Raw genomic sequence first — 23082 nt, 5'->3', positions numbered from 1 at the left:
TTTCATTATTGTTTACAAAAACTGCTGAATTTGCCATTCTTCATTATTCCTTTTTGAGGATTTTAACTTAAATCAAAAAAAAAGCTCTGATTTTCTCTGGCAAAATTACAGAATTGAATTTCAAAAAGAACTTGCAAATTTTATTTTAAATCAACATTTTTAATGAAAGGAAATGGTTCAAATTAGGTAACTAAATAGTGCATGAAATTTAGAAATAATAATTAGGATACCAGATTGAAGAACCAGGAATGTTACGAAAAAAAACATTACAGTAACAGGCTATTTTGACCCAGGAGTCCGTGCTGCCCAATTTACACCCAATTTATGCTTTAAATGGTGGGAGGAAACCGGAGCCCCCAGGAAAAATCCATGCAGACACAGAGAGAACATATGAACTCCTTACAGTGTGGGACTCAAACCCAGGTCCAAATCGCCGGCACTGTAAAGGTGTTGGCTAACCGTTACGCCAATTCTGCCACCCCACAGTTAAGAGGACTCAGAGACGAGAGAGTGTTGGGACCAGGGTTTGTCTAAGTAACTTTAAAAAGGAAGTGGAGGCCAATTTAAATGTTAAACAGAATGGTGATTGATGGGAGTGAGCACTACAGATAAGGGGCAGTAACAAATAAAAAGAGGGGAAGCTAAAGTGGAGCAGCCAGTGTGTGTGTGGCTCAGTGTAGAAGTGACACTTTGCCTTGAGTGGGTTTGGCGTGGAGGCAGTGGTAATATAAAAGTCACCAAATTAGTTAATTAAATAAAGTAGGCATGCAGGATCAGGTGATGTGTTGTAGCTTCATGATGTGGAAGCAGGTGGACCCTGATGTGGTTCCTGATGACTAGATCTGCATCAAATGTTGGTTGCTCTAAGAATTCAGGGTCAAACTTGATGACCTGCAACACATCAGGGTGTGGGAGAGGTACTGTGTTTCAGACAGCAGTCAAACCCATTTGAATAGCTGCCACAAATTCAGCCTGTGGTCAGAGACAAGGGAACATGCTATCTTGGATTTGGTCCTGTGCAATTAGACAGAATTAATGATCTTGTAGTTGGGGATCTCTTGGAAAAAGTAATCACAATATGATTGAGTTTATTGCACAAATGGAAGGTACAATAGTTCAGTCTAAAACAAGTGTGTTGTGCCTTAACAAGGGGTAACCTCAATAGGATGAGGGAGGAGTTGCCTAGCATAAACTGGGAATGCAGGCTATATAAAGGGACAGTTGAGGAACAGTGGAAGGGTTTCAAAAAAATTTTATGCGGTATATTCCAGTTAAAAGTAAGGACAATAAGGGTGGGGCCAGCCAGCACTGGATAACTAAGGAAATAAAGGACGGCATCAAACTAAAAAGTTTCAGATTTGGTAGTGGGATTAGAATTTCTTTTTTATAATAAAATATGACTATAATATAATTTGTTTGCAGGGTATTGTGGATGAAATAGTATGATTTGAGTGCAATGTATTCTGTACTTTTCTTTTTTTTTTACTTTTAATGCATTTTTTATGTTTTTTTATTTTTTTTATGTGGAATTTCAATTTCAATAAAAAATATTGAAAAAGAACTGGCAAATGGAAAGTACAAACAGACATAACATCAGATGCAAATATTCCAGAAGTTAAAAGAAATTGGGGTGGTGGGAGTTTGTCAGTGGTGAAGAGAAGCAAATTATAGAAAGAGCAGAAGAACATGGAGGCTCAATTGTATGTATTTTATTATTTGCAAAGAGGATAGCCATGCAGCAATTTTTGATGATAGACTAAAATTTGGCTGTAAAGTAATATAGGAAATAAAGAATAAACAGAATTTGGTAATTTCCAAAGCAGCTTGGGTATTCTTCAACTCACAAAGACACATCTGTGTAAAAAAAATTGGAAGATTTTTAATTCAGCCATGTAGTTTACTACCTGGAATTTTTTGGCAAAAAGCCATAAGCAATGGAATAAGAGTCTGCCCGCACCCACCCCCCCAACCACCCATTCCATTTTTGAGCCATAATGATACATTTCAAATGCTTTCAAATCTCATACTAAAAAATGAAATAAGGGAAGACTTTTATTACAAAGGCTTCCATTTAATCTATTCTTCTCACTCACTATAAATTAGAACTATAGAATACTACAGCACAGAAAATAGGACCTTTGATCCATCTAGTCTATGCTGAAATATTATTCCGCCTGTCCCAATGACAATTCTTTGCTGCCACGTAGCTATTCCTAAATGTAGGCAAAATTGAAAGATAAACATCAAAACCTTAAGAAATTTAGATTTTGATGTCGTAAGAACTCCAAGTACTGCTTTTACATCCTGTCCCTTCAGTTGGTCTAGCAGGTAATTAAATTTTGACATTCGTTTCTTCCAGTGATCCAATTCAGCATGTGGCCCAAGGTCATCAGCTTCCTTACGCAGTTGTTCACTTTCAGTGAGGACCTACAATTGTATAGTTGTTGAGTGAGTTAGTTCAAATTCAGTACACGATTTTATAACCATATAACCACTTACAGCACAGAACATTGTTTTGTCATATTTTAATCATTACTCATTTTGTCAGTACTAAGCCCAATATGCAATTATTAATCTCGTCTATTATTTCGACCAAGTCTACAGACAGATTTTCCTTCCACATGCCAAAATATCCACACCATATCTTATTTCTCTTCTATAACTTCAGGAGGCTTAAGACTCAGCACAGAATTAGTGAATGCATGAGTCACAAGCTGAGCTATCCTGTTGTGCACAGCAGGAAATCTGAACAGAAAGTCGAAGTGCAGAATGAGAAATTCCATTCATTATATTAGAGAGGAAAATTTAAGGTCATTTACATGATTTTAAATAAATCATGTTTTTGTTTTTTTTCTTACATTTAGGTATTTCGTCAATGTTTTTGTTATTCGACATAACTCTTAATAAAGGGTAGCACGATTTATTTTTTTAAACAATTTTTAACTATCTGTGACTGTCAGTTTCGACAGCCAGTTAATAGCTGGGGATACAATTTAATCAGTCTCAGCACATGAAAGGTCTGCACTACTCAGGGCCCTAACAATGACAACAAAGTCAGTTTTAGTTAGGAAGTTTGCAGGTGAATGTAGACCTGATGGTGAGAACAGTAGTCCAAAAATTCCAAGCCATGATGTTTAGGCATTTTCTTCACCATATTTCCATTGGGCACAACCACATGTTATAACCAATACATCAAATATAAAACTTCTGAATCCATTCTGACAGTGAATTCTAAAGATTTTCTATCTGAATGCTGATCCTGAACATTGAACAGATTTTCAACCATTCCTCAATCAGATACAGTGGAAGAACATGGCAAAGAAGAATCAATACCAAGTCATTAAAAAAATATTTTAATTCATTTAGTTATTACGGTCAGTCTGTTCACTACAATGCACGCAGCTGAGCTTGTCATTTTATGTTGATACACTGCAACAGACAAATATGAAATAACATCACAAGATAAAGGAACAGAAGTAGGCCATTTGGCCCATCGAGTCTACTCTGCAAATGCACCCTGCTCTCACTTCTAGTTCCAATTTCCTCCCTATTCGCCATATCTCTTGATACCTTGTCTATAACCCCCTTAAACTCCCACAATGATCAGACCTTCACAGCTGTATGTGGCAACAAATTCCACAAATCCACGACCCCTTGGCTAAAGAAATTTACCCTCATCTCTGTTTTAAATGGGTATATTCTAATTCTAAGACCATTCCCTCTTGTCCTGGATTCACCCACCAAGGGAAACATCCTATTCACATTTACTCAGTCCAATCTTTTCAGCATTTGATATGTTTCTATGAGATCTCCTCTCATTCTTCTATATTCCAACGAATATAGTCCAAGAGCCTCTAAATGTTCCTCATATGTTAGCCCCTGCATTCCAGGAACCATCCTGGTAAATCTTCACCGGACTCTCTCCAACATTATTACACCCCTTCTAAGATAAGGGGCCCAAACCTGAATTCACTACACAAATTGAGGTCTCACCAATGTCCCATAGGCCCTCATCAATACCTCTTTACTCTTATAATTATTATTCTTGAAGTGAATGCCAATGTAGCATTCACTTTTTATTTTACTCCAGATCCAACCTGGTGGTTAATTTTTAGGTTATGAAGCACGAGGACCCCCAAGTCCCTTTGCACATCCAAATTTTGAATTTTCTCCCCATCCAAATAATAATCTGCCTGTTTATTTCCTCTTCCAAAATATACAACTGTACATTTCTTAACATTGTATCTCATCTCCTATTTCATTGCCCACTCTGTCAAGCTGTCCAATTCTCTCTTCAATTAATGTGTCTCTGATTTATTTACATATATTGAATGCATTATCTACCATCTTTCCATCTTTTAAAAATATATTTATTATTAAGGTAGAAACAATGGACATCTCTTCTGATGGTTCCTTCTTTTCTATCTTTTTTTTTTCTTTTCTTTTCTTGATGGTAGTCTAGCTGCCACTTGTGGATTGCTCTACTTCCTAAATTAATTGCACTAGGAATCCTACAGCTCCAAAAGATATATGTCTGTTTGAGCTTGGTGCAGAGCAATCTGACCCATCACAAGACAGGAGATATATCTGTTCAATTATTCTGAAAGAAACCTTTTGGTTTCTTCAAAACTTTCTACTCAACTATCTACCTTGGTGTCATCTGCAAACTTAGTCACAAAACCACTCAGTCCATAATCTAAATCATCAAAATATATTGTAAAAAGCGGCCCCCTACACCGATCCCTGCGGAACACCATAAGTAACTGACAACCAAGCAGAACACAATCCTTTTATTCCCACCCTTTGCTCCCTGCCTATCAGCCAATTTTCCACCCAATCTAATATCTTTCCTGTAATTCCATCGGCTCTAATCTTATTAAATGGAGTCTGGAGAACTTGCCACAACTTACCAGGATGACAGGGCGGATACATTGCATGCATCTTTAACCCAATCACAGCTAGAGCATATAGCATAATAACATTCACCAAAAAGCTCAGTAATTTTTTAATCTTCAATTAATGTGTCTCTGATTTATTTACATATATTGAATGCATTATCTACCATCTTTCCATCTTTTAAAAATATATTTATTATTAAGGTAGAAACAATGGACATCTCTTCTGATGGTTCTACTTCCCAAATTAATTGCACTAGGAATCCTACAGCTTCAAAAGATATATGTCTGTTTGAGCTTGGTGCAGAGCAATCTGACCCATCACAAGACAGGAGATATATCTGTTCAATTATTCTGAAAGGAAATTCTATTGGGATTGAGCACACTGGCGGGTTTACCATGGAACTCTGCAAGTCCTTATGTAGTGAGCATTTGATCAGCTACAAAGGGAAGAAAATTAATTTTTAGAAGAAAATTTGAACTAATAATTAGACAACAATGAGTACACATCAACAAATCTAATGATCAAGGCAGCACTGGTGGGACCTGATAACGGAAGTGATGATCAGTGGTGAATTATCTCTGGCAAAACACCAAGGTGAAAGGCAGAGGAGAAGCAAAGTACACCTGTGCCTCCCTCCAGGATATCAGTGTACTTTCTACTGCTTGACTCAGAGTGAGTGGGGAAGCTTGTCTTTAATTTCTATGTTGCGACATCCTTATGTTATGGACCCAGAGGACCCCAAAACCCAGCAACAATAGAAATTCACCAAGACAAATGGTTACTTAAACAAAAGTTACTTTTAATTTTCTTTAAATATAAAAACAGGATCAAACTTTAACTTATTACTGTTAAGTTAAACCCCCTTCTAATTCTAAGCGCACGTGTATTTAATGTATATAAGCTCAGAAAAAGTTCTGATTCACAGTCCAATCTTACTTCTCACTCATCCAAGTTCACCAGTATCAAGCAATTCTTATACTGTGCACAGAATTTAACATTTATGAATTTTCACTGTGCTCTGATGGTTAAATGGTTACGCTCAGGAAGGTTCTTGTTGGTTTCAGAGAGAGATTTGTTGCTCGTTGGCACACACAAACTGATTCTCTCCAATCAGCCACTTCAGTGTCTTGCTGAAGAAATTTTCCCCATCAGGTTTTTCCAAATGATAACCTCTTCTTCCTCAGGTCACCACAGAGTTTAATTTATTTCCCTTATTTCAGGTGAAACTCTCTAGCCAGCCACAAGGGTTTTCAACAGGCTGAATTCAGAACTCACAACCTGTCTTCAAAATGGGGTTTCAACAAGCTGCCAACTTGCCATGACTGCAGAAACTAATTCTCTCTCTCTCTCTTAGAGAAAGCCTGTTTGGTCTCTTCTCTCTCTCTCTCTCTCTCTCTCTCTCTCTCTCTCTCTCTCTCTCTCTCCCTGCTTGCAAAACCAGAAACTTCTTAGAACAGCAAACTACAACCAGATAGATTGTGGCACCAGACCCAAACTTCTGAGTCCGTTCATCTGTTGCTTTAAAAACAAAAATCCATTCCTCCACAGTATGTCCAATTAACACCTACCTGTAGGCATTCTTCAAAGTTTTTGCAAAGGCACTTGAAGCCTGGACTGTCTGGCTTGAGTAGAGCTCTAGCATTTTAAATGAGATGTGTTTTGTGAAGTGTTTGCATTTGTTTGTGACCTACACTACCCCCACAATCTATTTCCTTCAAAAACATATCTATATACAATATATGATATAATCCATCGCACTTACATGAACATCCAAAATGCTCTGGGCATCAGGTGCTAAATGCGCACAATTCCCTGCAGAACCATCAATTAAATGCAAGCATAATCTGGACCCATTAAAACAAACAAAGTTCAAAATCTTCAGATGTTCTCTATCCATGATTATTCATTTAGCTTGGTATTTTGAATGAAATGATGATATGTACTGTAATACCATTTGCATTAGATCAATTCGCTTTGGTTAACATCCCAGCAATTTTCTTAAATGAAAACATGTTAATATCACCTGTTCAATTTGTTTGATCCACACTTTGATACAGGCTTCAATTTTTTCTAATGCTTCAGTGTTATTGGCGACAGACAAATAATCTGTTGGGCCTTTGAGAAGCCTCAGGTCAAAAGTTCCACATTCTGCCAAGTTCACCTATAAACATAGTTTTATAGTTACATAAATGTAAAAACAATTGTTGAAATATTGATCAACTTGTATACAACAGTCAAACATGAATGATAAATTATTTAAATTCCTTTGTTGATTAATTTAATGGCTTTACCACTAATAATTTACTTTTTGTTTTTCAAATGCAATAAAGGTTCCTGAAGCTCATAACACCAGTTTAGAAAAGCCAGTACACAATACTTACTTTTCCCAATTCTCTAATTGCATCTTGGCGCCTCACAGTTCGGCGGGCAGCAACCTCCTTTGAAGAAGACTGCAGAGCCCACCTCACTGTCAAAAGACAAAGGAGGAAAAACCCAGCACCCAACCCTAACCCACCAATTTTCCCTTGCAACCGCTGCAACCGTGTCTGCCTGTCCCGCATCGGACTTGTCAGCCACAAACGAGCCTGCAGCTGACGTGGACTTTACCCCTCCATAAATCTTCGTCCCCGAAGCCAAGCCAAAGAAGAATTGTTGATTTCACTTCTATTTTTTTTCCATCCCATCTGCACTGCTTCTGCAGCTGCTGTCTTTTGTGGTCATTAAACTTGTATATGTGACTCCCTTCATTATAATCATTAAATTAGAGTGAACAACTGAGCACCCCTCCCAACACTGATCCTAGAGGCCAACATTGACCATATCCTGACAAATAATGTTCCTGCTTTTATAACTACTCCCTTTCTCCTGCTACGCAACCAGTTACTGCATCAAATTTTGAGTTCACATGTTCAAATCTCTGCAAGAAATCCATACAGCCATTACTTTTGACAGTTTTTCTTTAAAAAGATGATGGAGACACATGAAGACTTTCTCTGATCCAGTTATGCTTTTCAAGATGTTCAGTCACTGTATCATTGACTCGAGGAATTTCTACCTGGTTTGTATTCCTAGCTTCTCAAGGAGATTTGGTTAATAAACTGACAATGCAATTTCTCCTATTGACACTTGTAAAATGCTTGATCAAACTATGCCACATCTATTGATATTTCAAACCTATCAAAAGGCCATATTAATCAACTCTCATTGAAATTGTTCATTTCTAACTTTATGTAAACATTGAACAAAGTTTTTCAGAATGTCACATTGCTCATGAATACTTTCTCATTAACTGTGTTTATCTTTTATGGCAGTTTTGATATCTTTTCCATGTTTATTTTTTAAAACTTTTATTTTGCATTTTTTACAATGTCTTGTTTCATTTTGATACTCCATGCATTTCTGCCAGAAGTCAATAGTACTTGGTTTTGCATTGCAGGATTTTTTTCTCATTTAATTTTACCCTGTTTCCTCCATCTTTTTCAGGGTTGTGATACAAACTCCTTCAAGTACACTTTTTAATTGAAGACTCCCATTCACTGCTGCTGTTTATTCATTATCGTGTTTACAAAGTTTACATTGAACATTGACTTATCCTACTTAATTCAGTGATATCCAAATCTTGTAATTTAATGTTGTTTCTTCCTTTTTTCTCTTTCTCTCTTTTAAAACAATAATTGCGCATGCTTCGATTACAAAAGCTGTTAGAACAATGTTCTAACAGTAACCAAATGAAAAATGTTGCACTTCTAAATCTGAGATGACTATCAGTAACTCATGTTATTCAAATAAACCATCCTGAACACAAAATAAATTCATGATTTTTCTGGCACAATTCACATTAAAATTAAAATCATCTGAATTAAAAATTAAAATTTAATTTGAAATTAAAATGTCTCTATTACCTAATGTCTGCATACAGTACATTTTATCACTTCACAGCAGCTAACAAGAGGCTAATGCACAACTGTCACTGCAGTTTTATTTCTATCTTTATTTCTTCATTCAACCATAAAGGTATTATTGGTTCCTTACCTCTTATAATATCAATTCTCATCACTAAAATAATTTCATAACTGAGATTATTATTTCTCTTCTTCGATTTTCCCAATTTTTACTTCATATAACTGGTTAATTCACTTGCCAGGTATAACAGAAGTAGTTATAACATACAATAGTGGGGATTTGGAAAAAGGAAGTAGATGGAACAAGTATCCTCCCTTAAATATATTTATCTTTGTACATGTATCATTTAACTGTCAAAATACATCAAAAGGGTGTATTAAAATCTGTTATATCAAAATGAAATAGGATTTGGTAGCAATGGCATACTTTTTCCATCAGGTTTTCCTGAGCACTTGCCAGAATGCTCACGAACCCATCCAATGAACTTAGGAAGTCTTGGCAGACACTGCTAGCCTGAGGATTGCTTAGCTCTTCCCAACCACCATTCATTTTCTTCAAAGCTGGTACAAATACTTCTGAGAGGAGATCTTCTACAGCTTTCAACAGTCCAACATCAGTTGTATCAAGTTCACTAAAATTTACTTCCTATATAAAAAAGAAAATTACATTATATGTTTAATGACTGCTTGCATTTTGCATATTATTTCATCAGGCAATTCCTGTAATCTCGCTCTTATATTTATCAGAATATAGGAGGCTATTCAGCCCAAATAAAACTTATTACTCCCATAAACCTATTAATAAGCAATGTTATTAGTCACATCCCTCTCTCCTTATTTCCCAGTGCTCCTACAATTTATTTTCTCTCAACTTTACGCATCAACTCCACAATGATTATTTTTGGTATTAACCTACACCTAGCAGTAAGTTTGAAAAGCCAATTTGTTTTCCAACATATTCTTGTGGGAGGAAAGCAGAGCAGCAAGAGTAAATACACACAGTCACAAAGCAAATATATAAACTCAACACAGACAGCACCCAAAGACAAGACTTTGGTCACATGTACGATCATCATGCTGGGGGGAAAAAAATCTTCATTAGTGAATAATATCAGAGAAGAGCATTGAAAGTATAAAGAGATTGGAGTATTCTGTTGATAAATGAAAACTTATCAATCAGAGGATATATATTGACAAGAGTATTGGAATAAGCTGCAAGTCATGCAATGAGGAGAAACAAGAAAGTTTGCAGACACTCAAAAGTGATTGGAGAAACTCAGCAAGTCTCGCAGTGTCCATCGGAGGCACAGATATAAAACCAATGTTTCAGGCCTGAGCCCTTCGTCAAGGTATGAACAAAAAGTAGAAAGGTGTCTGAATAAAAAGGTGGGGAAGAAGGGATAAAGGGACATGGGGAGGAGCACAGGTGAAAAGCTAAGAGGCCATAGATGGATGGATGGCAGGAGAAAAAAGCTGAGAATTGATTGGTGGCTGGAGAAGGTAGTTCTGTGAATGCAGAGCTGGAAGAAATGAGACATAGGAATAGGGAACAAGAGAGACGAGGAGAGAGGGGGAGAACTAACTGAAACTGGAGAAGTTGACGTTAATGCTATCCATTTGGAGGATGTCCGGATGGAATATATTCTTGCAATTTCTGGTCATCTCAGTTGGTAGTGAATGAGAACAATGACAGAAATGTTGTATGGGAATGGGGTGGGGAATTGAAACGGGTTGCCATTAGGAGATTGCCACTATTACATCAGATAGAGCGAAGGTGCTCAACAAAGTCGTCTCCCAGTCTGCGTCCACTCTCTCTAATGTAAAGGAGACCACAACAGGAGCAACAGATGCAATGGATGACTCTTGCAGATTCACAAATTTAGTGTTGCTTTACTTGGAAGGGCTATTTGGGGTCCTTAATGGTGGAAGGAGGAAGTCTGGGCACATGTAGCATTTGCTGTGGACACAGAGAAGGTACCAAGGGAGTAATTAGTGGGAAGGGAGGAGTGGATGAGTGAGTGGTAGAAGCAGCATTCCCTGCAGAAGGTGGAGAGGGGAAGATGTGTCTGCTACTAGGATCATATTGTATGTAGCGTAAATTGCAGAGGATGATATATTGGATGCGGAGGCTGATGGGGTGGTAGGTAAGAACAAGGGGATACCTGTCCTTAACATACATAACAATTTACAGCATGGAAACAGGCCATTAGGCCCTTCTAGTCCGCACCGAACCAAACACCCCTCTCTAGTCCCACCTCCCTGCACAATGCCCATAACCCTCCATCTTCTTCTCATCCATATACCTGTCCAACCTTTTCTTAAATAATACAATTGACTCGGCCGCCACTATTTCTCCCGGAAGCTCATTCCACACGGCTACCACTCTCTGAGTAAAGAAGTTCCCCCTCATGTTACCTCTAAACCTCTGCCCCTTAATTCTTAACTCATGTCCTCTTGTTTTAATCTTTCCTCCTCTTAACGGAAATAGTCTATCCACATCCACTCTGTCTATCCCTTTCATAATCTTAAATACTTCTATCAAATCCCCTCTCAACCTTCTACGCTCCAAAGAATAAAGACCTAATCTGTCCAATCTCTCCCTATACTCTAGATGCTTAAACCCAGGTAACATTCTGGTAAACCTTCTCTGCACTTGTTATGAGAAAGAAATAGAATGCTTACAGGAGACATCAAGGGAAAAGTCATTCAATGCAATCATCTGCATTTACCCAAGACAGTGGACATTGAATTCAAATAGCTGTACCTCAAAAATGTCAACCTGATAATATTAATTCTGATGCGTGGATATGGCTTGAACTCAAAATCTTAAGTTTCAGGTGTGACCAAGTCAAGGATTTCATACTTCCTTTACTTGTTACAGCCTGTTAAAGGAGTCAACAGTATTTTATTTTTAAATCCTGAAACCACGGAAGTCTGTGCCAAGATGACAGTGCCTGTGCTAGGCAGCATACCATGAGGGGTGCAGACTATGGGGGAGCAACAAATCTGTGCAGGGAACCAGAAATGGGGAGAACATTCCCCCTGTTGAGAAGAAGCATAGGAGACGTCCTATAGGAAGGTGACCACCGCAGCGGACCAGCAAGAGGCTCAGCAGCTGAAGAATCCATTCAGGCTGTGGGCTGCTGGCAACTTGCAATCAAAAGCCCCACACAGGCTTCGGACTCAGGGGAACCAGGTAACGGAACCAGGATTCAAGGTGCTGAGGGCAAGAAGCTTTCCTGAAGTGCTTCAGGCACTGAAGGCTCCCTGATTGTATTGGAGGTTAGTATCTGGAGCTCAAGTTGCCAATGGTTTAAACAGAAGTCTGTGCGACTACACAGTCTGCGGGAGCACTGGAGGCAAATCCACGGAGAATCAGTGCCTCTGAAGGGATTCTCTGTTGTTTATTTCTCTTACTGTTAGGGGCAATGGGCAATGCTCATGGCAACTCTTTTTTGCATTATGGCAGACAAAAGTTTAAGTATATCATGTTTATTACATTTTTAAGTATTTATTATGTGATAACATAAGGAACATTGAACCTTGAACAGATGTGAAATTTATAGTACTGTCCTTGTTACTGAAAGGCTGGTCTAATCAAAGTACCTGTATCATATCTCTGCATATTTTATCATTTTTCAATAATAAGAATTAAAAAGATGAAGAAAGGGAAAATGAATTTGTCACATTCAGACACATTTTTCTTACAACTTTTAAGACAAAAATCTTGAGCTTTTCATTATTAATCTCTCATTTTGTGCATTTTCAGTTTAATTGAAATCAATTTTATTGGTTCCTAAAAAAAAACACCACATAAGAATACGAAATAAAACTTGAACAGCCTATGCAGCAAAGCCAGAATCTCTGGAGTTCAACAAAATGTTTCATTTGGGTACAATTTGCTGTTGTCTTGTCTCTGCCTTTCACAGTTAGATACATTTGTTTTGAAAGCAAGTACCAGTTTTTGTTGATTTTAGCTAATGGCAAAGCAGTTACTGGTTACTGCTATTTCACATGAGGTTTCTATGTGCAGTCATTCAAAATCTTCACAAGGAAGCAGTAAAAAAAAAATCAAGAGGGCTTCTTGGAGCCTCTATTTAACAGGTTTGGAAGCAATATTGATCAAAGTCAGTGAGCCATTGGCCTGTGCCATTAGGTGAAAAGAAGATAAAATGGGAAGAAAGAAATGTTGCACAAAACCAAATCATGGCAACCAGCTTTTGGAATCCATTCAGCTTCTCACCTTATGTATATTGTCAACAGTGATTGTCTTGGATGTATTAGCCCGTAAAAAAATTGTGCAAACACCAGTGAGTGCCACATCCTTCCCTTCAGTTATAAATATTTTTGGTTTCTTGCTTTGTCCTGCATTACGATTGATTCCTTCTCCAAGGAGGTTCATGTGCACTGGAAAAAAAAATACATGTTGCCATATATAGTGGACAATGTGTACGTTCTGCTTGGGTAGTAGCTCCAAATTAGAACTCCAAATAAAAATTTTCACAATTCAATACAGAATATACTTATGTTCTAGATTTAATTATTTTTCCTGTGATTAAGTCATCAATATAGAAAAGTATTTAAATTACTCCTAAATTGAGGCAAACTTAAACATCAAGGTAAGTTGAAACTCAGAATCAAACTATAGCATGAAGCTCTGCCAATAAGCAACTTTGATTTCAAAATGACCAGGCATAAACTTCCCGTGCTAATAATTTTATTTCAGATATTGGAAGTGAACTAAAAGAATTTAAAAAAATCTATTGAGGTGTAAAATAGCCTATTTCTTTGCAGTATTAATGTTGGAGGTAAACTTTGTTTCTATTCATCCCAATATTGATGTTTCATTGATATTGTGCATTTCAACATTATCATAGGGAAAGAAAAAAATGGGCTTCTCCAGAAAATTTGTTTTAAATGCACTCGATTATATGCCAAGGTTCTTGACTTGTCCCACACGAGAGACCAGAAATGGAATCGATTAAATGTAGCAGTATACTGGGGGGAGGAGTGGGCAGAACCATCAATAACGGCTCCAAACTCATGATAGCTAGACACAACAGGCTCTTATCTACTAGCAACTAGCCACTACAGCCATGAGACATAGTGACTCAGCAGCACCCATAGGTCTACGGAGAAGTCCTGGCCTACTCAACGTGAATATCATGAGGTAGTACGTACTCCAGATGTCATGACGCCAGGTCACCTGTTGTTTGTCTACATCAAGCCTGACAGCACATCAATAAATGCTTTTGTTCTTCTCTGAGGTATGGTCATGTTATTCATCCTATTTCAACATGATGGCATATGTCCATAACTTACATCTGCCACATTGGTGACCCCGACAAGGGTCTAACCATAGTTAGACTCAGCAAAGAACTCTGTAAGCCTAAACAACGACTGCAACATTTCTGCAAAACGCAGTTTGCTTGCCACAATGTAGATTTTACAAAAAACTTCAACAGGTCACCAACAAAGATATCAATCAAGCAAGAGGTCAGCGCTTCCCTACATGGTCGACTGAACATACAGCAGGTTTGGAATGATAAAATTATACAACCTAAATTGTTGTTTGCTGCCTCACAAATTGAGAAACCAGCCGCAACGACTAGGGGAAACTGTTTGCATACATCAAAAGCTGCGTGTAAATGCTCAACAAAGCATAGCATGGTAGCCAGTTTTACAAAATGTTTACACTCCCCAAATTCTAGTATCTGAAGGGGTCATAAATCAGCAAGGTCTACTGTCGTCAACACAGGCTTTTCAAACTTGCCTCTTCAGACCTTGAGTCGTTTGTATCTCAGTAGCTGTGACTGGGGTGGGGGGAGTCACCCCCCCCCCCACCCATGTTTCAACCATAATCCCACAGGGAAAACTACTCGACCTGGGAACAACCAGCGACCCCTACCCAAGCGAAAAAGGCCACGTTCTGAGGGACAACTATTAACTCCCCTGAGAGATCATGTGTCCCAGAAGGCAGACAGCCATGCCCCCCCCTCCCCGATGGAAGGAAGGCTTTTAAAAAAGCCACTTGTCTGAGACCTCGAACTGCAGGCAAAACTAACTGCAACAGGGTTTGGTCTCCTGCTCAACATAGCATTGCCTACACGCCGAGCGGACAGCCAGAATATTTTTTGCGGCTCTGGCAGTCACTCTGCAGAGCGCCACTTGCCAGCTCCTGTATGACACTACAGAATTTGAACAGTAGCAGACGATCGCTCCGTAGAGCGCCACCTACCAGCTCCTGTGTGTCATTGCAGGTTTCAGCTGCTACTAGACTTCTAAACTTAACTTCTTCCTAGCAGACTTTGAGATTGGCACTATAGACTCTCACATTTACCAACAACCTGTTTACAGTGTGGACTTTTAGCTTCAAATACTGTTGAGTTTCTCATGTGCCTTAACTGTTATTAACATTGATCTTCACAACTGTCTTTGATTACTTTAGCAGACCATAAGCATCTCATATGATTCCTACTTATTCTTATTATCAACTATTGTTTTTTGGCTTACCAATTGATTGTACACTTCCTTCCCCAGCAGTTTTTGTGCACAATGCACCAGTACCCTGCATGATTTTACGCAGTACACGATACACTGGCACAGCGCCATGCACACAGCACGTCGGTTTCACTCTCCCTGCACTGTTCTACACAGCATGTTGGCATTCACGTCTACATTCAAAAAGAACTGCTGAGCCAGTTGGTCGCTTATCACTGGTTCTGGGGGGAGCTGTGTAGCAGTACGCTGGGTGGGGGGGGGGGGGGGGGAGTGGACAGAACCAGCACTAACAGCTCCAAACTCATGATAGCTAGACACAAAAGGCTCCTATCTACTGGCAACTAGCCACTAGAGTCACTTGGCACAGTGAGTCGGCAGCACCCGTAGGTCTACGGAGAAGCCTTGGCCTACTCAATGTGAATGTCATGAAGCCAGGTCACCCTTTGTCTGACTGCACGTCAATAAATGCTTTTGCTCTTCTCTGGCTGAAACCGGAGGTGTGGTCTTGTTATTCATCTTATTTCAACATGAACTGGCCACAGCTACTTTGGCTTTGAAAGGGGAAATTGACCATAAGTATATCAGCGCACAGGGAGTGAAGTCCAGCAAAGAGAATACTCATTGTGATACACAGAAATGGAGGCTTTATCAAATCATTACAGGTATTGGAGACTTTCAGTTCAATAAATATGTTCTGAAGTAACATTGGGACATTAAAATGATGTGTAATGATGGTGATGGTTTCTGAATGCATGAGAAAACTCTGCATTAATACCCAGTGACAAGCACTGGCTTATCAACATCACTTACATGGCCTTCTAAATTAATACAGTATTAAGACCCAAAGAAACAGATTAAATAAAAGTATTTACCATTGACCTTTGAATAATTACACAAAAAAATGAGTGACATGATCAGTTCACTTAATCTAATATTAATTTTGTTCACCTGTTTCACTTGGTTCCACTTCTTGATAATAAAACATAAGGTGTGGAAGTCCTCCCTTGGCAAAAAATGAATCTATGCGTTCAATCTTTAAAATTAACAAAAATTATAATTATTGTAATTTATATATTAAAGTGTTCAGAACTAGATGGTTACAAATGTAATACAAATATAAACATCACCTGGAAGAAGGTACAAAAGCCTGAACCAGCATCTCCAGCTTAAATAACACTTTCCAAGTGATATCATGCTTTTCAACCTCCTCTTTCAACAGTCATCACAAACTGCACTGACATCTCAAAAAGGCCTGTCTTCACTGTTGAAATGACACTTTATTGCATCTGTGAATAATTATATTTTTTTTGTATTTATTATCTCTTTTTAAATTTAATGTGACACTACTGTAGTTTTTTTTTACTTACCATGTGCCTGTTTGCGGCAGCAAGTAATAACTTTGGTGTATAGATGCACTATACAAAGTATATGAAAATAAACTCATTATTATTAATGAATGGGAAATGTTCAGTAATTTAAAGAAGTCAGACTTCAGACTGAAAGCAATACATATTTCCACAAGTGAGGGAAACCAGAATAAACCAACCACTCCCCCTCATTCATATAAAAAAATACACAAGACTCACATTTATAATGACGGGTGTTCCCAGTATCATCAATACCTGTAAATTACTTATGAAGTGCGTAATTGTTGAATTAGAAATAAGATGTCAGCCAATTTTCACACAATAATATCCAATAAAAATCAGTGACATAATTTTTTTTGCTGATTTGTTTTTACCAATGCAAATGGCATTTCCAACAGTGCAGCATTCTCTGAATATTAATCTGAGCTATCATCTTCCTTTATGTGCTTGCACAGAATCAACCAAGGTGTCTTTCGGAGCTTGTCCCATTTGCCTATATTTGACTCATGTCCCTTTAAATCCTTCCTATCTTAGTAGTAGATGGGACAAGAGTCCACAACTGTCTCTCTAAGAAGAAAGAGCACAGGAACATAGTCATAGCTTACACCTAGGGAGTAGATCATTTGATTTTATTAAATAAGATCCACCATCCAAACTTGCAATTTGGGTTCTCCATTCTCCTGCCTCACCTAGCTGTGAACTCTGGGAAACAAACATCTCAAAAGTATGACTTTGTTCAAAAAACATCCAAAACATTAAAATATATTTTTTTAATCAATTGATTCACTGTTTTTGCTTCAACAATACAGTTTCCCAGCAAATTCATTCTCTATTGTTGAAGACATACAAAGCAAAGAGGTTGAGTGGAATCTTAAAGCAAGTTTGGGAATCCAAAGTTCAGAAACATAAATATTAATGCGCTGACAAATGCCAAAACTTCACCATGGACTGGTTGTCATTTACAAACATTTTACCCATCAATACATACTTGCTAAAATGATAATGAATAAATTTACAACCAAGTTTCTACTGCAACAAATTCCATTTCTTGCACTTTATTTTTGTTGTTGGTTGAAAACATTTCAATAAAGCTCACCTGGGAACCCTCGAGAATGGCATCTTCAACCTCCGCTTTCTCCACTCCAAGACAAGAGGCCACAACCCCTAATATGTAGTCATGTCTACCATCCAACTGGGCCCGTTTTGCTTCTCGTTCCTCTTTTAGCTTTTGCTGCAAGACATGTAATTTTATACTTATAAAACTTAAAAACAAGACACCATTTCAGGTGAATTCCATGTCATAGAATCATAGAGTTTTATCACACTCAGTCAGATCCTTCATCCCAACTTAGTCTCTCCAACCAAGTTGTCTTCTCAAGCTACTCCCATTTGCTTGTGTTCAGCCCATACCTCTCTGGGTAATGGAGGGGATTACATTCTGAGAAGATTGTCCATCTTATGATTTTTGAGAATATGAAGCCTTGTCATCTGTGCATGTTAAGAAAAATGAGTTGAAAAGAAAATTAGCATTTACTTTATTTCTCTATCCCTCCGTACAAATTCTGTAAGATTGAATTTTATTCTGCATCTCAAATTATTGGGTAGTGACATGATCTGAATTCTGTAAGGGAAGATTTACATTACCTGCATGGCTGTAACACATGGGTCACCTGTTAAATTCTGAATTTTTATTCCCTTAATATCATTCCACCTTATTTAAAATTATTTGGGTTTTTTTGATACCTGCACAAATTATAATGCATTTTACATATATATTTTTCTCTGATATTTCAGCTGTACAGATAAACTGCAAGTCACATCCTTTAATTAAATTGCAATGATCTTTTTAACACATCAGGTCTCACAAAAGGTAAACACTGAGGTGTTTATGAGATGTAAAATGTACAAATTTTATACATCGTTACTCTCTTATCTGACTAAATTTATAAAATTAAAGTATCTACATCCAATATGTTAGCAATATTACTATCGCAAAACATCTATTGTTCTTAAATTATATTTATGTGTGTGTAATGATAAGGATACACAAACAAAAATATTTTATAGCAGTGGTCATGGGGGTGGCATGGTTGGTGCAACAGGTTACAATGCCAGTGATTGAGATCAGGGCTTGAATCCAACACTGTGAGGAGTTTGTACATTCTCCCTGTGTCTGCGAGGGTGTTCCCTGGGGTCTCCGATTTTCCCACACCATTTGAAACATATCAGGGGTGTAGGTTAATGCGGTGTGAATTAGGTGACACGGACTCTTGGCCGAAATGGCCTGTTACCGTGCTGTTTGTCTAAATTTAAATTTAAAATTTAATTTTAAACTATCTAATTGGCACGTTAATTATGAAAGTTAGGCAACATTTTATGAATTATGCAAAAAAATCACAAAATATTTAGAATTAAAATTATTACAAGGACAATGCATGTTTTTTTAGTCTTGAATATGATAAATTGGTGCAATCATATAGATATGATAAAACTCTAGAAGTCAGTCAGTCAGTTAGCCTTTATTGTCCCAGACAACCTCACTTGCAGGAAGTGCATTCAGCTCCAGCTCCTTACTGACAGAGTTCAGCAACTGGAGCTGGAATTGCATGAAATGCGGGTTATTCAGGAGGCCGAAGCAGTCATAGAGAGAAATTACAGAGAGGTAGTCACCCAACATGGGCAAGATACAGATAGATGGTTGACTGTCAGAGGAGGTAAAAGGAAGGGACCAGTAATGCAGAGTACCCCTGTGAGTGTTCCAACTGACAATATGTATGCTGTTTTGGATTCTGCTGGTGGGAACGATCTACCAGGAACGAGTCGAGGCAGCCAAGTCCCTAACACAGAGATTGACTCCTCAGCTCAGAAATGAAGGACTAAGAAGAGGAGAGCATTAAGGGGCTCGTTGATTAGGAGGGCAGACAGGAAGTTTGCTGAAATGCTTAGAGACTCCCGGATGGTATGTTGCCTCCCAGGTGCCAGGGTCAGCGATGTCTCAAATTGTCTCAGCAGCATTCTGGAAGGGGAGGGAGAGCAGCCGGATGTCGTGGTTTGAGAGGGAATATAGGGAGCTAGGTAGAAAGTTAAAAGACATGACCTCGAGGATGGTAATCTATTCATTGGAGCCTGTTCCATGTGCAAGACAGGATACAAATAAGAAGTTATGGCAGATGAATGCATGGCTAAAGAGTTGGTGTAGGAGACAGGGCTTCAGATTCCTAGATCACTAGAATTGTTTCTGGGGGAGATCAGACCTCTATAAAAAGGATGGACTGCACCTTAATTGGAAAGGGACCAATATCCTGGCAGGAGGGTTTGCGAGAGCCATTGGGGAGGGTTTAAACTAGACTTTCAGGGGGAGGGAAACCATAACGAGAGCAAATAAAATAAGATAGCAGTGAGTCAGGGAGTTATATCAGAGGAAGAATTAATAGTAAAGAAGTGGTAAAAAAAACGACATAAAGGAAAGGCAGGTGAGCAGACAGGAGAAAGAGCTGTTCAACAGGAATACAGCTCATAAGTCATAGATAACGGGCTTACGGACACTTTACTTAAATGCATGTAGCATCAAAAATAAAATGGATGACCTGGATTCAACTAAACAGGTATGACATTGTGGCCATGACCAAAATGTGACTCAATCAAGTGTGTGATTGGGAGCTCAATATCCGAGAATACACAGTCTATAGGAAAGATAGGCAGGAGAGTAGAGGAGGAGGGGGGGAGTGGCTCTGATGATAAGTAATGACATTAAATCAATAGAAAGAAGGTCTAAAATGGAAGAATCAGTATGGGTTGAATTAAGAAATGCCAAGGGTAAAAAGATTATATTAGCAGTTATATACAGGCCCCTAAAAAGCAGCTGGGAAGATAACTATGAGATACAGATAGAAATACAAAGGGCATGTCGCAAAAATAATATCAAAATAATTATGGGAGATTTTAACATGGCAGGGGATTGGGAAGGACAGGAATTTACTGGATTGCAGGAGAGTGAGTTTGTAGAAAACGTAAGAGATGGATTTTTGAACAGCTTGTTGAGAAGACCACCAGGGGATTCACAGTTCTAGATTGAGTCATGTGCAATGAATATGAGGTCATTAGGGAATTAAAGGTCTTATATCCTCTCGGAAGCAGTGACCAGAACATGGTCGAATTTCATTTCAAATTTGAAATGGAAAAAATGTTATCATATCTGTCAATTTTTCAGTGGAATAAAGGAAATTATAGTAGTATGAGGAAAGAACTGGCCCAAGTCGACTGAAAAAGTAAACTAGTAGGAGGAACAGAGCAGGATTGGAAGATATTTTTGCAAATGATAAAAGCCATGCAGATATATTAAAAGGAAAAGGAAAGTAGTCAAAGGAAAGATGGTATCAATGTGGCTAACCAAAGAAGTTAAGGTCAAGATAAAAGCAAAGGGGAGGGCATATTAAGATAGGTAAAACTAGTGGGAAATCAGAGGACAGGGATTCTTTTAAAAACTTACAGAAAGAAATAAAGAAAATCTTAAGGAAAGAGGAGTTATGAAAGGAGATTGGCAAACAATATTAAAAAAAAAGGATACTGAGTTTTTAAATATATGAGAAATAAAAGAGACATGTGTTGACATAGGACTGATAGAAAACGATGCTGGGGAAATTACACCCGTGGGTTTTCAAAGAGGTAGCTTTGGAGATTGTCACCAATGGATCCACAATCTTCCAGAAATCAATAGTCTCTGGCATGGTTCCAGGGGATTGGGTTGTACAAGAAAGGTGGGAAACAGAAAAGAAAGGAAACTACAGACCAATAAGTCTGATGTCGGTGGTGGGGAAGATATTAGAGTCAATCCTCAAGGATGAAATTATGAAATACCTGGAAATGCATATGATTGGTCCTAGTCAAATAGTTTTTTAAAGGGTAGATCATGTTTGACTAACCTATTAGAGTTTTTTTTAAGAAATCTCAAGTACGATAGCTAAAAGGGGGGCTGCAGATATTATATACTTGGATTTTCAAAAGGCTTTCGATAAGGTGCTGCATGTTAGGCTGATAAATAAAATGAAGGCCCATGGAATTACAGTGACGCTATTAGATTGGATAGAAAATTGGCTGATAGGCAGAAAGGCTGCCTGTAACGTGGTGTTCCACAGGGGTTGGTCTTGGGGCCGCTGTTGTTTATAATTTATATTAATGATTTGGATTGTGGGCTAAATAGTTTTGTGGCCAAATTCGAGGACGATACCCGGAACCTTTGAAGAAACTGTAAAATGGCAGAGGGATATAGAGAGATTGGGAGGCTGGGCAAATATATGGCAGATGAAGTGTAAAGATGAAGTGTGAGAAGTGTTCGTTTCTACATTTTGGCAGTGGAAATAAACAGGCAGAGTACTATTTAGATGGGGGGAAAATTCAATCCTTGGAGGTGCAAAGAGACCTGGGCATCCTTGTGCAGAGTGATTTAAAAGTTAATGCCCAGGTGGGATTGGTAGTGAAGAAGGCAAATGCTATGCTAGCATTCAATGCGAGAGGGATAGTGTGAAAGAGTAGAGAGGTGTTAATGAGACTCTATGGGGCATTGGTGAGACCCCATTTGGAGTACTACATACAGTTTTGGGCCCCCTATCTTAGAAAAGACGTGATGTTGTTGGAAAGAGTTCAGAGGAGATTGACCGGATGCTTCCTGGAATGCAGGGACTGGCGTATGGAGAGCGTTTGGCAGCTCTTGGGTTGTACACATTGGAGTATAGGAGAGTGAGGGGGGATCTCATAGAGACATTTTAAATATTGAAAGGTTTTGACAGAATGAATGTGGATGTTTCCCCTTGATAGGTGAGTTGATGACAAGGGGTCATAGTCTTAAAATTAGGTTATCCAATCAAAACAGAGAGGAGGAACAATTTCCATAGTCAGAGGGTCATGGATCTGTGGAATTCACTGCCGCACAAAGCAGTGGAGGCCAGGTCACTGGGAGTATTTAAAGAGGAAATGGATAGGTATCTCATTAGTAAGGGTATCAAGGGATATGGGGAAAAGGCTGGTAATTGGAACCAGGTGTGAGTTTAGTTTAGCTTAGTGCATAATCACGGAACAATCCCGATGTGCCTAGTGGCCGGCTTCTGTTCCTTTATCTTGTGATCTTGTGACCATGTTGCACGGGATTAAAATGATACAACATTCCCGAGACCACAGTGATTTTACAAGAGCTGCTTAACAAAAACAGTACTACATACAATTAATTAATTAGAGATTAGACACAAGTAAAGATTGGTTGCAAACTAGATGTCAGAAGTGTCTGTCGATTCAAGCGGAGAGAACATTCCCTGATTCTGAGGGGCTGCTGTGGCCTGCCAGTCGCGCAGTCATCACAGGTCAGTTTACCGAACTCTCCATGACAGGTTGTTAAAAGTGTTAGGGGAAACAGGCAACCT

The 23082-nt window shown here is 38.4% G+C and overlaps 1 protein-coding gene across 10 annotated transcripts in view; it reads right to left on the bottom strand.

Annotated features, from left to right (window-relative positions):
* The window catches only part of dnah5 (dynein, axonemal, heavy chain 5), a 343529-nt gene that overhangs the window by 238242 nt on the left and 82205 nt on the right, over positions 1 to 23082 (bottom strand). For 9 of the 10 annotated variants that reach the window (XM_069914173.1, XM_069914167.1, XM_069914169.1 and 6 more), the window contains exons 2-7: positions 17766 to 17900; positions 16251 to 16335; positions 13045 to 13208; positions 9229 to 9447; positions 6923 to 7060; positions 2251 to 2427 (exon numbers count right to left, since the gene is read on the bottom strand). In XM_069914173.1, the coding sequence (XP_069770274.1) occupies positions 2251 to 2427; positions 6923 to 7060; positions 9229 to 9447; positions 13045 to 13208; positions 16251 to 16335; positions 17766 to 17900 (918 nt within the window). Of the gene's footprint in view, positions 1 to 2250; positions 2428 to 6922; positions 7061 to 9228; positions 9448 to 13044; positions 13209 to 16250; positions 16336 to 16429; positions 16589 to 17765; positions 17901 to 23082 lie in introns of those variants that run through there. The other variant, XM_069914171.1, reaches the window with a different exon arrangement.

The sequence above is a fragment of the Narcine bancroftii genome, chromosome 1 (genome assembly GCF_036971445.1).
Source record: "Narcine bancroftii isolate sNarBan1 chromosome 1, sNarBan1.hap1, whole genome shotgun sequence".
NCBI lineage: Eukaryota > Metazoa > Chordata > Chondrichthyes > Torpediniformes > Narcinidae > Narcine > Narcine bancroftii.
The sequence above is the reverse complement of the archived record's forward strand: the minus strand, read 5'-3'. Positions and strand labels throughout refer to the sequence as shown.